We start from the raw sequence: 13,392 nt of genomic DNA, 5'->3' as shown, positions 1-13,392 counted from the left end.
AAATCTGATGATAATGATGTGTTCAGGGTCTGTCCGGATGGTTACATCTGTCTGAAGACGGGAAGAAACCCAAACTATGGCTACACCAGCTACGACTCTTTTGGTTGGGCGTTCTTGGCTCTGTTCAGACTGATGACCCAGGACTTCTGGGAAAACCTATTCCAACTGGTCAGTAATCGACTGGTTCCAGTACAGACCGGACCCTTTGTTTATAACACCAAAATGCAATCAGTGACTCAAACCAAGTAGAGAAGGTTTTTTTCAGATGAACTCAGGTAATCTCAGTATAAATGATTCTGGAGTTTAGAGGCAGCAGAATCTCAGCCTTTCTCCATCTGAGCTCCCAGCATGTTCAGCTGGTGCAGCTCTTTAGGTTCGTACAGGATCAGGTGCTGAGCTTTTTTTTGTTGGATTGTAACCTCGACCGGTAGGCAGCGGAAAGAGGCTAAAACTGCAGTCTGAGTGTTTAGTGTTTGTCAGAAGAAGCTGCAGCTGAAGCAGGAGCTTCGTGAGCTACAGTCATCCAGTCACACATTTACCAAAGCTTAGCTGGTTAGATTAAAATCCACCTGAAGTTTGAAATATTTCATAGCTGGAAGCAGCACAAGTTTGTTATTAGAGGATGGAAATCCAAAGAGAAGCCAAGTGTGGCAGATAAACGACAAAGCAGTCACATCACACAGACTCCACACAGATGTTCTTCAGACACATACAGTTGTTACAAAGTCCCAAAAAGGCATAATTGAAACTAAATGGGGTCCCACCTGTCTGTCTCTCTGCAGACTCTGCGAGCGGCGGGTAAAACCTACATGATCTTCTTCGTGGTCGTCATCTTCCTCGGGTCCTTCTATCTCATCAACCTCATCCTGGCAGTGGTTGCCATGGCGTACGCCGAGCAGAACGAGGCCACCATCGCCGAGGCCAAACAGAAGGAGGAGGAGTACGCTCAGATCCTGGAGGCGCTAAAGAGGAGAGAGGAGGAGGTCTGATGTGATGCATGAAAACCTACAAGGACTCACCTCGACACACGGCTGAACGTTTGTTTTCTGTTGTTACAGCAGGCAGCCAACAAGGCAGAGCTCGCAGAGAAACAAGACTCGACCCAACAGAAGAACTCAACTGCAGATATCAATAGCCCCGACCAAGAACACACAACCATGGACGGTACACACGGTACTGCAGTATTCTGCATCGCATCATTAGTATTATATTAGTCAGTATTATCAGCTGTCAACTGTGTGATTGTCTGTTTTTCTTTTAACCAATCACAGTCGCTGAAGGACGGTGAAATTGTTTTCGTGGAACATTTGCGTGCAGGAAGACGAGAATGTGATTACTATTAAACAGACTAGCAGGGCTGCCTTACTGCACAATCCAAATACTCAGCAAAACTTCAAAACTTCAGTTCTGTAATCAGTGTTGCTGCTGCTGGTTGCTGCAGGCACAGCATCCAAACATTCCACCATTGATGTCAATGTAGAAAAAAGTGTTGTATTTTTAGGTTCATAGCCCCACTGTTCTGCTGTGTTTCAGACTTTGAGGATGACCAGAGGCCGTGTCCTCCATGCTGGTATGCATTTTCTAACATTTTCCTGAAGTGGGACTGTTGTGGATGCTGGCGACAGGTCAAACGGTGGCTCTACATCTTCGTCATGGACCCATTCGTTGACCTCGGCATCACCATCTGCATCGTCCTCAACACCGTCTTCATGGCCATGGAGCATTATCCGATGACAGAGCAGTTCGAGGAGCTGCTGAGTGTCGGGAATCTGGTCAGTGATGAGAGAGAGTCGGTAAAACCAGGGGAATCTTTATAAACTCTGCTCAGTCTGAGGTCAAGGTGACAACACCTCCACCTGCTGGTGACATTAATAGGCCTACTGACAGTAGAAATCCACAGACAGGTCGCTAAGCAGATAAACCAATGAAATGAAAACCTCAAGCCAAGTCAAACTCAGAGTGGACTTTAAAATAACCTTTAAACTGAAATGCAAAGGCATCTCTTAAAAAACAAACAGTGAGTGTTGTACTTTCTATAGGTAAGGCGAGCACACACCTGTACCAGTGCCAGTTTGAGATCAAATATCCTGTCAGCTTTATCCTGATTAGATAATCCGGTCAACATTCAGAGTTTGTTTCTCTGCCTGTGTTATATTTAAGAGAACCCAAGAAGACTGACCTCTAACCTTTATCGTCTAACCTCAGAACTTTGTCCTCTATTCTCTAACCTCTGACCTGTGTTTTCTACTCTCTGCCCTCTAACCACTAACCTCTACCTTTCTAACCCCTGACCTCTAACCTCTGAACTTTATCCTCTACCCTCTGACCCATCAGGTCTTCACAGGGATCTTTACAGCTGAGATGGTCCTCAAACTTCTGGCCATGGATCCATATTACTACTTCCAGGTCAGACTTTGCTAGTGAGCAGCTCATTGATCACTGCTAAAAGCTGTTCCCATGGTAACATGTGCCTGTTGTCATGTTTGCAGGTGGGTTGGAACATCTTTGACAGCATCATCGTCACTATGAGTCTAGTCGAGCTGGGACTGGCTAATGTCCAGGGCCTCTCTGTGCTGCGCTCATTCCGATTGGTCAGTGCATCATCATTATCATCATCACAAATTAACAAACCCTGTTGTGAAACTAGTTTATTTGACAGTTTACCTATCCCTTTACCCATCTACCTGTCTGTCCCTTCACCTGTCTACCTGCCTCTGTCCTCGCCTGTCTCATGCCTAGATGCGAGTGTTTAAGCTGGCCAAGTCGTGGCCAACCCTCAACATGTTGATAAAGATCATCGGGAACTCGGTGGGAGCCCTGGGGAACCTGACTCTGGTTCTTGCCATCATCGTCTTCATCTTCGCCGTTGTCGGCATGCAGCTGTTTGGGAAGAGCTACAAAGATTGCGTCTGTCGTATTGCAGAGGATTGCGAGCTTCCTCGCTGGCACATGCATGATTTCTTTCACGCTTTCCTCATTATCTTCAGGGTCCTGTGTGGCGAGTGGATTGAAACCATGTGGGACTGCATGGAGGTCGCAGGTCAGACAATGTGTCTGATTGTCTTCATGATGGTCATGGTTATTGGAAACCTGGTGGTGAGTCTCTGCAGCTAGACAGTTTCTGACATGGGTCTGGTTCAGTAAATCACATCCTCCAGAGTCCAGCAGGACAGTTAAGGCTACAAACAGATCCCAGTCTGAGGTCAGGGGTTTGGGGTCTGCCTTGAATATAGTTGACTGTTCCCAGTCACCAGTAACACAAGTCTGACATTTCAAAACCAATAAAAATACACGTCCTAGATTTGTTCTGGTCTTGTTCAGGTCCTGAAGTTGTTCCTAATCTTGTTTCAGGTCCTGAATCTGTTCCTGGCCTTGTTGCTGAGCTCATTCAGTGGTGATAATCTGGCAGCTCCAGAAGAGGAAGGAGAAAACAATTTGCAGATTGCCATAAACCGGATCAACCGGGCAGTGGCCTGGATCAAGGCCTGGATCCTGGACCACATACGGATTCTACTAGGAAAGAAGACCCATGTCACCCCAGACGGCACCGGTGGGGACCAGAGTTGGGCTATAAATATACAAGAAGAGTAGTTGTGTATGAGTTAGATCTTTTTGAATTTTAAAATTTCACTACTGTTTTCAGTTGCCTGTGAGGAAGACGACATGACAACGAAGGAGGTTTTAGCTTTGACCTTTGTTACCTCCGAGCAGCCGGCGTCACAAGTCATAGCCTCCAGTAACCATGACAGCCTGACCAGCAACTACCATAACATCGCTTCCCTGAGGGTCCCCATCGCAGAGGCCGAGTCTGATTTCGAAAATCCTGAAACTGAAGATGAGGACGATGAGGAGGATGAAGAGGATGAGGAGGGTGAAGAGGAGGAGGAGAATAAAGAGGATGAGGAGAATAAAGACGATGAGGAGAAGCGTTCTCAAGTAAACCTTCTTCTGTTCAACCTCAAACTGTAGCATCTGAAGTTTCTGCACTTGTAAACACAGCAAACATGAATCTTGTAAACATGAGCCTGTCTGAAATATTGTGTGTTCTTAGTATCAAGTGTCATTTGGTGTAAAGTCTGCGGTGTTTGTTCAGGGTGATGTGTCATCGGTCTGCAGCACCGTACAGAAACTTCCTGAAGTTCAGGAGGACGAAGACGATGGCGACGACGACACAAACTCACCTGAAGACTGCTGCACTGAGAGTAAGACCTCTTCCAACAGGTCAATCCCGTGTGCACTGAAACATCTTTGGCTGATACGGATACTGTTTGTGTGTTCATATTTCAGAGTGCTACAGTCGCTGTCCCACCCTGGACATAGACACGTCCCAGGGCAGAGGGAAGATCTGGTCTAACTTCAGGAGAACTTGTTTCTCCATTGTAGAACACAACTACTTTGAGACGTTCATCATCTTCATGATCCTGCTGAGCAGTGGAGCTCTGGTAAACACAGTGAAGCACTATTATAGATTACTGATTTATACCTGATCTGTTTTAACTCTAAACCTGCTGGAATGGCTTTTTCTTTTCTTTTCTTTTTTTTTTAACATCTCGTCATTTTTATTTTAAAATTTTCGCTTCAAGGCACGTTGTAATGTTTGTGTTTAAATGTGCTCCATACGTCTGGAAGCTGCTCAGTTTTGTCAGTGCTGGTTGGTTTGAATTGATCGTGTGACTGAGCAGATCAGAACTGATTGATTCACAGAGATGTGTGCAGAGTGAGTACTAACCTCTGGAGACAACATGGCTGGGATGGTTAACAGTGGACTACAAACATGATGGGCATTGTGACTACTAACATGGCTGCTACATGTTACGCAGGTGAGATTTATCAGATCGATTAACGCTGTGAACTGAGGAGCATGGCGATAGCGGAGTCAGCGGTGACGATTACAGCCTCGCCTTTGTCCCACAAACAAATCAGATGTGTCAAATTAGCAAAAAGATTAAAACCCAAACATGAAAACATAATATAGACAACATAAAATAAAAATACAACAATAACGGTTATTTGTATGGACTTTAAAAACAGGCTGCAGGATGTTTAAGTTAAAGACTGAACTCTTGGGGTTATGTTGATTTATTTTCATCACGAAGATCATCCAGCTCTTTACCAGGTAGTTTTATTTCTTCAAAGACGTGACGTCAGAGAACACAGACAGACTACAGTTGCAGTGATGAGTTTGGTTCAGTTTGAGGACTTTCAGGAACAAATCAAACAACGGGCTGAAGTAGGAGTGAGGTGTTGTCAGGTGCTAACAGTGGTCCCCGTGTGAACAGGCCTTTGAGGACATCTACATGGAGCAGCGTCGCGTCATCAAGATCATCCTGGAGTACGCAGATCAGGTGTTCACCTACGTGTTCGTGGTGGAGATGATCCTCAAGTGGGTCGCCTACGGATTCAAGACCTACTTCACCAACGCCTGGTGCTGGCTCGACTTTCTCATCGTAGATGTAAGAACCTGATCAGTAACAGTGATTATTGGTAACAATTGATAACAATCATTTAAATCGAGGATAACATTTATAGCATTAAACTATCCTGAAACAAAATTCGGCTGTTTTAGTAACTCTGCTAAAATCCGAATCATTAAACGTTTTTTAAGATTCCCTGGTTTCTTAACTGCCACCAGATTTCAGGCTGATATTTACAGTCCCTAAAGTTTGATGATGCTGTGATAAAAGATATATTCATTATTCACCAAATGCAGCAGCTCTGATAAACTTCAACTCTCATTTATCTGTGACCTCAGTTCACTGGTTTCCACAGTGTGACATCATCACCAGGTGTGTTGTGTCTGCAGGTGTCTCTGGTGTCGCTGACGGCCAACATACTCGGATACTCTGAGCTGGGAGCCATCAAGTCTCTGAGGACTCTGAGAGCTCTGAGGCCTCTGAGGGCCCTGTCTCGCTTTGAGGGCATGAGGGTGAGACAAACCTGTCTGTCCTCACCTATCTGTCCTTACCTGTCTCCTTTGCTACACCTGTCTGTCCTCCCCTGTCACCCTGCCCTCACCTATCTGTCCTTACCTGTCTCCTTTGCTACACCTGTCTGTCCTCCCCTGTCACCCTGCCCTCACCTGTCTGTCCTCACCTGTCTACCTACCCTCACTTTTCTGTCCTCACCTGTCTACAGGTGGTGGTGAATGCCCTGGTCGGAGCGATCCCGTCGATCTTCAACGTTCTGCTCGTGTGTCTCATCTTCTGGCTGATCTTCAGCATCATGGGCGTCAACCTGTTTGCAGGGAAGTTTTATTACTGTTTCAACGAGACGTCGGAGGAGACGTTCCTGCCTGAGGAAGTCAACAACAAGACGGAGTGTCTGGCTTTGATTCAGGCGAACTTCACTGAGGTCCGCTGGAAGAACATCAAGGTCAACTACGACAACGTGGGGATGGGCTACCTGTCGCTGCTGCAAGTGGTCAGTGTGAACACCTGTGAAACACTGAGAGTCACTACACCAGAGGATCAACACACCAGAATAATAACATACTAATGAATCAGTACACCAGGGGATCAATGTCAGTCAGTGATTCTGATGTTCGAACTTTTATTTACTGCTGTTGACATGTTTTTCAGGCCACATTTAAAGGCTGGATGGACATTATGTACGCTGCAGTGGACTCCAGAGAGGTCAGTGGTACTGGAACTAGTCTACTGGTACTGGTGTACTGGTACTGTACTAGGACACTGGTTCTGGGACGAGTGTACTGGTACTGGTAATTATTCTAATACTGGAAGTAGTTTTCCTAAGCAATAGTCAGCCATATTAACCATTAACAGTCAATTATTAGTTGATTTATTTTTTTTTTTTTAAATTGTACTGATTTGAAGGAAAGTCAGTGAATGTTTTTCTTTTGATCACTTTTTAACATCTGACAGTTTTCTGTACAACGATCAGCAGGTTACTGAATTATACACTGAAAAGCAAGAGCTGCACCAGGAAATACCCTGTTCCACTTTGAAATGTTTTACAGCAGGTTCATATCACAATCATCCTCACAGCTGATCTACATGATACAGCTACTTCTTCACTGTAGTTAATCTGTAGTTAATCTGTAGTTAATCCATCTGCTGGAAACAGCTGCTCAACTGGAACAGGTGTTTCACAAAAACTGTCAACAATGTCTTTAAATCTATCAGCTTTATCGTGATGCTGCAGTGTTCATCTACAGCATCAGACAGCAGAGAGGTGCGCTCGTTTCATGAACCATTACAGTCAGTCAGCAAACAAACCAGTAACTCCACCTATTAAACAGCTTCACCTGGTGGAACAACTGGGTACTACAGCTAATCACATCCCTCATTTTCTGTCTTACCATCCATCCATCCATTATCTATACACCGCTTAATCCTCACTAGGGTCGCGGGGGGCTGGAGTCTATCCCAGCTGACTCAGAGTGAAGACAGGAGACACCCTGGACAGGTCACCAGTCTATCACAGAGCTACACTTAGAGACAGACAACCAAGCACACTCACATTCACACCTATGGACAATTTAGAACCACCAATTAACCTCAACATGTTTTTGGACTGTGGAAAGAAGCCAGAGAACCGGTGACAACCCACTGCAACCCGCTGCACAGGGAAAACATATAAACGCCACGCAAACCAGAGCTCTTGGTGATGGTGCTAACTACCGAGCCACCGTGCAGCCCCTCTTCTTTTAGTTTACGTTTCTCCTGTACTTTATATTTCATAATATTTTTCATGTTGTAAAGAAAAGAGAAATGATGATGTGAAGTGTTGGAGAGACGTGTCAGTCCTTATTTGACTTGTCTCTGGTTACCATGGTTACCATGGTTACCATGTTGCGGTGTAGGTGGAGTCTCAGCCGCTGTATGAGGACAACCTGTACATGTACCTGTACTTCGTCTGCTTCATCATCTTTGGCTCGTTCTTCACTCTGAACCTCTTCATCGGAGTCATCATCGACAACTTCAACCAGCAGAAAGCAAAGATATGTTTCTACTCCCGTCTTTAACAGTTAAAAGTTTCCAGCTTCAGCTGTGACAATAAAAATGGTTCTGTTCTCTAAGTTAACTGGGTTTTCTGTCTTTACTTGGGAGGAACAGACATCTTCATGACAGAGGAGCAGAAGAAATATTACAACGCCATGAAGAAGCTGGGCTCCAAGAAACCTCAGAAACCTGTTCCACGACCCGATGTTGGTTCACTTCTGCTTTATTAAAACCACGTAAAGGTTCTGGAGTGGCAGGACTTAATTCTCCTGTTTCTTTGCAGAATAAGTTCCAGGGTTTGGTCTTTGACCTGGTCACCAAACAGTTCTTTGACATCTTCATCATGGTGCTAATCTGCCTCAACATGGTCACCATGATGGTGGAGACGGACGAGCAGAGTGAGGAGAAAGAAATGATCCTGTACTGGGTCAACCTGGTCTTCATCGTGGTCTTCACCACTGAGTGCAGCCTGAAGATCATCGCTCTGCGGCAGCATTACTTCGCTGTCGGCTGGAACATCTTCGACTTTGTGGTGGTGATTCTCTCCATCGTAGGTGAGTCAGACTTCACAAAAAGCCAAAACCTTTTTTAATCACCTTTAAATTAAAGAAGACTTTTGCAACAAATGACAACAACAAACAATTTAATCTAAGAACAAACAATATTATTGAACAACAACAAACAATTTCATTTAACAACAAACAATTTCATTTAAAAAATAGACATCTTTTGATTTTCCTTGTATTTTTTTGTATAGCACATACTTGTTAAAACACGTGTTGCACAGTGCTTCATATTGGCAGCAGATGATTCAAGTTTAAAGGCAGGAAGAAACCGATTTATATAAAAACAGTGCAGGGTAGGAAAGACAAAAAGATAACAAATGAAATAAAATAAATTAAAACTCATGTAACATCAGGAAACATGTTTTTAAGAAGGGATTTAAACGACATTACAACTTCATTTAACAACAAAACGTCAACTGTCTTCCTTTCCTTCCTTCTTTCCCTCCTTCCTCTCCTCCTTCCCTGCCTCCTTGCTTCGTTCCCTTCAGGTCTTCTTCTCGCTGACATCATTGAGAAGTATTTTGTCTCGCCCACGCTGTTCCGTGTGATCCGATTGGCTCGTATCGGTCGGGTCCTTCGGCTGATTCGTGGAGCGAAGGGGATCCGGACGCTGCTGTTCGCCTTAATGATGTCACTCCCGGCGCTCTTCAACATCGGCCTGCTCCTCTTCCTCATCATGTTCATCTTCTCCATCTTCGGCATGTCAAACTTTGCCTACGTGAAGAAGGAGGCGATGATCGACGACATGTTCAACTTTGAGAACTTTGGGAACAGCATGATCTGCCTGTTCATGATCACCACGTCGGCCGGTTGGGACGGTCTGCTGAATCCCATCATGAACACGCCACCAGACTGTGACCCAAACTTCGAGAACCCAGGATCTCCAGTCAAAGGGAACTGTGGCAACCCGGGCGTGGGCATCGTGTTCTTCACCACCTACATCATTATGTCCTTCCTGGTGGTGGTCAACATGTACATCGCCATCATCCTGGAGAACTTCAACGTGGCCACGGAGGAGAGCGCTGACCCGCTGTGCGAAGACGACTTCGAGATGTTTTACGAAACTTGGGAGAAGTTCGACCCCGACGCCTCGCAGTTTATACAGTACAGGTGAGTCTGACCCGCACGGACAGCTTTGATTGACACTGTTCTCTAAGAACTTTGACAGGGAGGTTCTAGTGGATTCTAACAGACTCTGATGTGTTCCACAGTGAGCTGTCCACCTTCTGTGACACTCTGCAGGATCCTCTCAGGATTCCCAAACCCAACACCATCAAACTGATCCAAATGGACCTTCCTCTGGTTCCAGGAGACAAGATCCACTGTCTGGACATCCTGCTGGCACTCACTGCACAGGTAACCTACCTGAACTGATCCTATCTGATCTTATCCTGTTTTATCTTATATTAACTTATCTCACCTTGTGTCCAGGTTTTGGGCGATTCTGGGTCGATGGATGCTCTTAAAGCCAGCATGGAGGAGAAGTTCATGGCCAACAACCCCTCCAAGGTTTGCTCTATTCCATCACTAAGTTACCTTCAATCATATTTCATCTTTGGTTTTACAGTTAAACTATCATCATCATCATCAATCACCCACAGGTATCGTATGAGCCAATCAGCAGCACCCTGAGGAGGAAGCAGGAAGAGGTGGCAGCGACGGTGATCCAGAGGGCGTACAGGAAACACCTCCTGCAGCGAACCGTCAAACTGGCGTCCTACAAATACAGAGAGAAGACGGAGGGACGGCTAGACAAGCCGCCGGAGACAGAAGGACTTCTCTATAAACGCATCAGTCAGCTGTACGGCGACGACCAGACGGGTTCAGGTGAGGATCCTCCCCCTCGGGTGGAGCTTCAGAGCGAGTTTCTTCTCCATGCTGCTCCTCCAATCCACACCCCCAACTTCCTGCAAGACGAGAACCTGAGGGAGTCTGTGGTGTGATGACGACGGTGTCACTCTCTGAACTCACCTGTGGAGTGTTACCTGTCGGAGCAGACTCACCTGTCCGTTAGCTTCAGCTTCTGTACCGACTCAGCAGTGAAACTGAGACGTCGGCACAAAGTTTGACTGCAGATAAAAGTCTGCTGCGACGCGTTCGGTTCTCTGCTCTTCTTCTGGCTTCATATGAAAACGTTCTTTTCATGTTCTGTCTGTGCCGAGCTGTTTGGAGGTTTTACCTTCTAACAGAGCCCAGGTTTGTATGTGAAACTTACAGATTAACCTGTTTTAACTCCCTGCCGGGGTCATTACTAACACTTATTATCCAGTTTATCCAGTATTTTCTGTTGCTGATCAGGTGATGATTCCTGAGTCGGACTGCTTTGACCAGAAAAATCTATTGATGGACGTTTGAGGTAACGAATCCTGTGATGTTTCTTGTCAAATCTGCGAAAGTAATCTGCCGGAAATAGTTTAACTATTCAGACAGAATCACACGCGTCTTGGATAATTACACAAACCAGAGATTCTGTTTTCCCGTCTGACATGCTGAGCGAAGTTTGTTTCCTGATTCAAAAACAGAAACTATTCAGAAGCGCCTCAGTGAAGCCCGACAGAACCGACAGCCAATAAGATGGCGGCATCGAGGCAAACAGGCTGAAGGACGATTTTCTTTCTTATTTGAATTAAAATCTGAGCGCAGTGAACACCTGCTCCTGATGTCATACAGCAGTTCATCAGGCTCCTAAAGTGTCTCTACAACCACAAAAAAAAGATGAAACTTCAGAGAACCTGTCTCCATTCATGGTTCTCCACGTCTTCCTCTGATTGGTCGAGTCAGTTGCGGGTGTTTTCTTTGACTGAGGCTGTAACAAGTAAGCATGAGTGACGACGAGGTAAGCCAACCAATGAGAGCTTGGAATTATCCAGTTAACAGCCAATCAGCACTGCTTCGGACTGAAACTCAACCTGGTTTTCGACAGGTGACTGACGGTGAAGTCGACCAATAGGGAAAAGCTGTGACTGTGATGTAAGCAGAGGTGTAAAGCGTTTTGTCTTTGAGTCATGTGATATGAAAAAACAAAACAGCTGCAAACAAAATAGAAATAAAAAATGCTTCTGATGACAACAAAATATTTTTTGAGGATTTACATTAAGAAACCTATTAAAGATTGCTTTATTTGGAGCTCTCTTCCTCGGAGCTCTTTCTTTATTTAATCTTTCTTTCTTTCTTTCTTTATATATTTTTTGTTCTTTTATTTCTTTCTTTTGATTCATAACATCAGACTGAATTGATGTGAAAATGGTTCACATGTGGATTTAGTTTTGTTGTTTGTTGCACTGCTGCAAGTTTCCCCTGATGAAGAACATGAGTGATGAAGTTTCACTGCAGCCATTTATTCAGATTCTGGCTTAATTCTGTATTTGCATGAGTTTACTAAAACCCTGTCATGTTTGGGTTTTTTTCTTTGGCTCAACTGATAAATGTGTCCGAATTGATTTATTTTTTATTTGTAAATAAAGTTTTTTTAAAAATCGTTTTCGTGTTTGGGGAGATGGGAGGTTAATATTTGTGATGGCGTGAAGAAAAATGTGATTAAAACTGCAAACACCTGTTCATGCTGAGCTTAAAGTCAGAGCTGTCGGTGTCACGAAGATGTTTCTCTTTTAACCTGCTAGATCACCACGGTAACTGATGCTGCACAGCTAGATCACCACGGTAACTGATGCTGCACAGCTGGATCTCCATGGTAACTGATGCTGTGGAGCTAAACTGGTCTGGAAGAGGTTCTGTTTCCTTTTAACCAAATCGTTTTCTGATGATTCTCCCTGAGTGATTTAGATTCTCAACTGAGGGAATATATTTAATCTGTAAATCGGTTGAGCTGTACGCTACTGAAGCCACTGAATGAATTCGTGCAGGTACAGTATCACACACTGTATGCACCGTGTTGCCATGGGAACCAGACATGCTACTGGTGTTAATACTTACGCCTGTACATGTTCAGTCTGCAGTCACAGTTCAGATTTTCCATCAGACTGATCGGTTTTTATAGTTTTCTCTCAGACTGATCTGTCAGCAGAATTAATTCTACTTTAATACAACAAACACATCACTTCCTGGTAAACCTGTGACGCTGCTGCCAAAAGATGAGTTTAGCTTCAGTGCTGACATCTCATTAAAGTGTCTCCATTAAAACATAGCTGAGGTTGTAATTATGAGTAACAGTTTCGGATTACATGTGGCGTCTGTAATAAAGTTTCGTCCTGCGCTGGCTTTTTTTAAACTGTGTGCTGATGTCGCCCCCTGCTGGACGTCCTCTGACCTCCACTGTCAAACAGTTGCCTGATTCTCTGTTTGCACTTCAAACATCGGACACACCAGATGCCCCTGAACACATCAGATGGTTCACTTGAACTTATAATAAAACCAACTGAACACATGTTTCCCAGTCGAGTCCTTCCATCAGACATCAGCTCACTCTGTAAAGACACATCTGGACCTCCTGCTCTGCTGAACTCCAACAGACTGAAAACACAGCTTCACCTGCAAAGGTGAGCTGCTCGCTGTGAGTCATAATCACCATGGAGACCAAATGATGAAGATTCACGAGATTGCATTTGCTATTAGAGTGTAAATATTGAAACAACAAGAAGGTCAGACTGGCTCATACAGTTATAATACACAGACAGATCATTAATAAAACAACCAGATCAACACGAACACACTGTTAATATACAACTAGGACACTGTTACCTCTGAAACCACAAACACAACTCACAACAACATTTATGCAACAAACAGAACAAATACATGCGCTGAATATAACACAGAGACATCATCAACCTCTTTATTAACAGGATTTTAATGTCGCTATATTCAAACATCCACTTAAAAAGCTGCTCTGGATCCAGATGTTTTAG

General features: G+C 44.5%; 1 protein-coding gene across 1 annotated transcript in view; it reads left to right on the top strand.

The window, feature by feature from the left end:
• The window catches only part of scn4ab (sodium channel, voltage-gated, type IV, alpha, b), a 29,338-nt gene extending 17,333 nt beyond the window's left edge, over positions 1 to 12,005 (top strand). The window contains exons 10-31 of the mRNA XM_008299928.1: positions 27 to 168; positions 783 to 983; positions 1,059 to 1,173; positions 1,534 to 1,772; positions 2,335 to 2,406; positions 2,490 to 2,591; positions 2,740 to 3,096; positions 3,352 to 3,550; positions 3,644 to 3,936; positions 4,094 to 4,202; positions 4,288 to 4,442; positions 5,280 to 5,453; positions 5,804 to 5,926; positions 6,136 to 6,420; positions 6,579 to 6,632; positions 7,823 to 7,960; positions 8,063 to 8,167; positions 8,245 to 8,515; positions 9,016 to 9,637; positions 9,739 to 9,883; positions 9,959 to 10,036; positions 10,129 to 12,005. Of these exons, the coding sequence (XP_008298150.1) occupies positions 27 to 168; positions 783 to 983; positions 1,059 to 1,173; positions 1,534 to 1,772; positions 2,335 to 2,406; positions 2,490 to 2,591; positions 2,740 to 3,096; positions 3,352 to 3,550; positions 3,644 to 3,936; positions 4,094 to 4,202; positions 4,288 to 4,442; positions 5,280 to 5,453; positions 5,804 to 5,926; positions 6,136 to 6,420; positions 6,579 to 6,632; positions 7,823 to 7,960; positions 8,063 to 8,167; positions 8,245 to 8,515; positions 9,016 to 9,637; positions 9,739 to 9,883; positions 9,959 to 10,036; positions 10,129 to 10,470 (4,321 nt within the window). The 3' untranslated portion in view covers positions 10,471 to 12,005. The remainder of the gene's footprint in view (positions 1 to 26; positions 169 to 782; positions 984 to 1,058; positions 1,174 to 1,533; positions 1,773 to 2,334; positions 2,407 to 2,489; positions 2,592 to 2,739; positions 3,097 to 3,351; positions 3,551 to 3,643; positions 3,937 to 4,093; positions 4,203 to 4,287; positions 4,443 to 5,279; positions 5,454 to 5,803; positions 5,927 to 6,135; positions 6,421 to 6,578; positions 6,633 to 7,822; positions 7,961 to 8,062; positions 8,168 to 8,244; positions 8,516 to 9,015; positions 9,638 to 9,738; positions 9,884 to 9,958; positions 10,037 to 10,128) is intronic.
• Positions 12,006 to 13,392: the final 1,387 nt, after the last annotated feature.

Source organism: Stegastes partitus, unplaced genomic scaffold (assembly GCF_000690725.1).
Source record: "Stegastes partitus isolate 25-593 unplaced genomic scaffold, Stegastes_partitus-1.0.2 Scaffold1481, whole genome shotgun sequence".
Taxonomy (NCBI): Eukaryota; Metazoa; Chordata; class Actinopteri; family Pomacentridae; genus Stegastes; species Stegastes partitus.
Note: the sequence above shows the minus strand (reverse complement) of the source record. Positions and strands in the feature narration are given on the sequence as shown.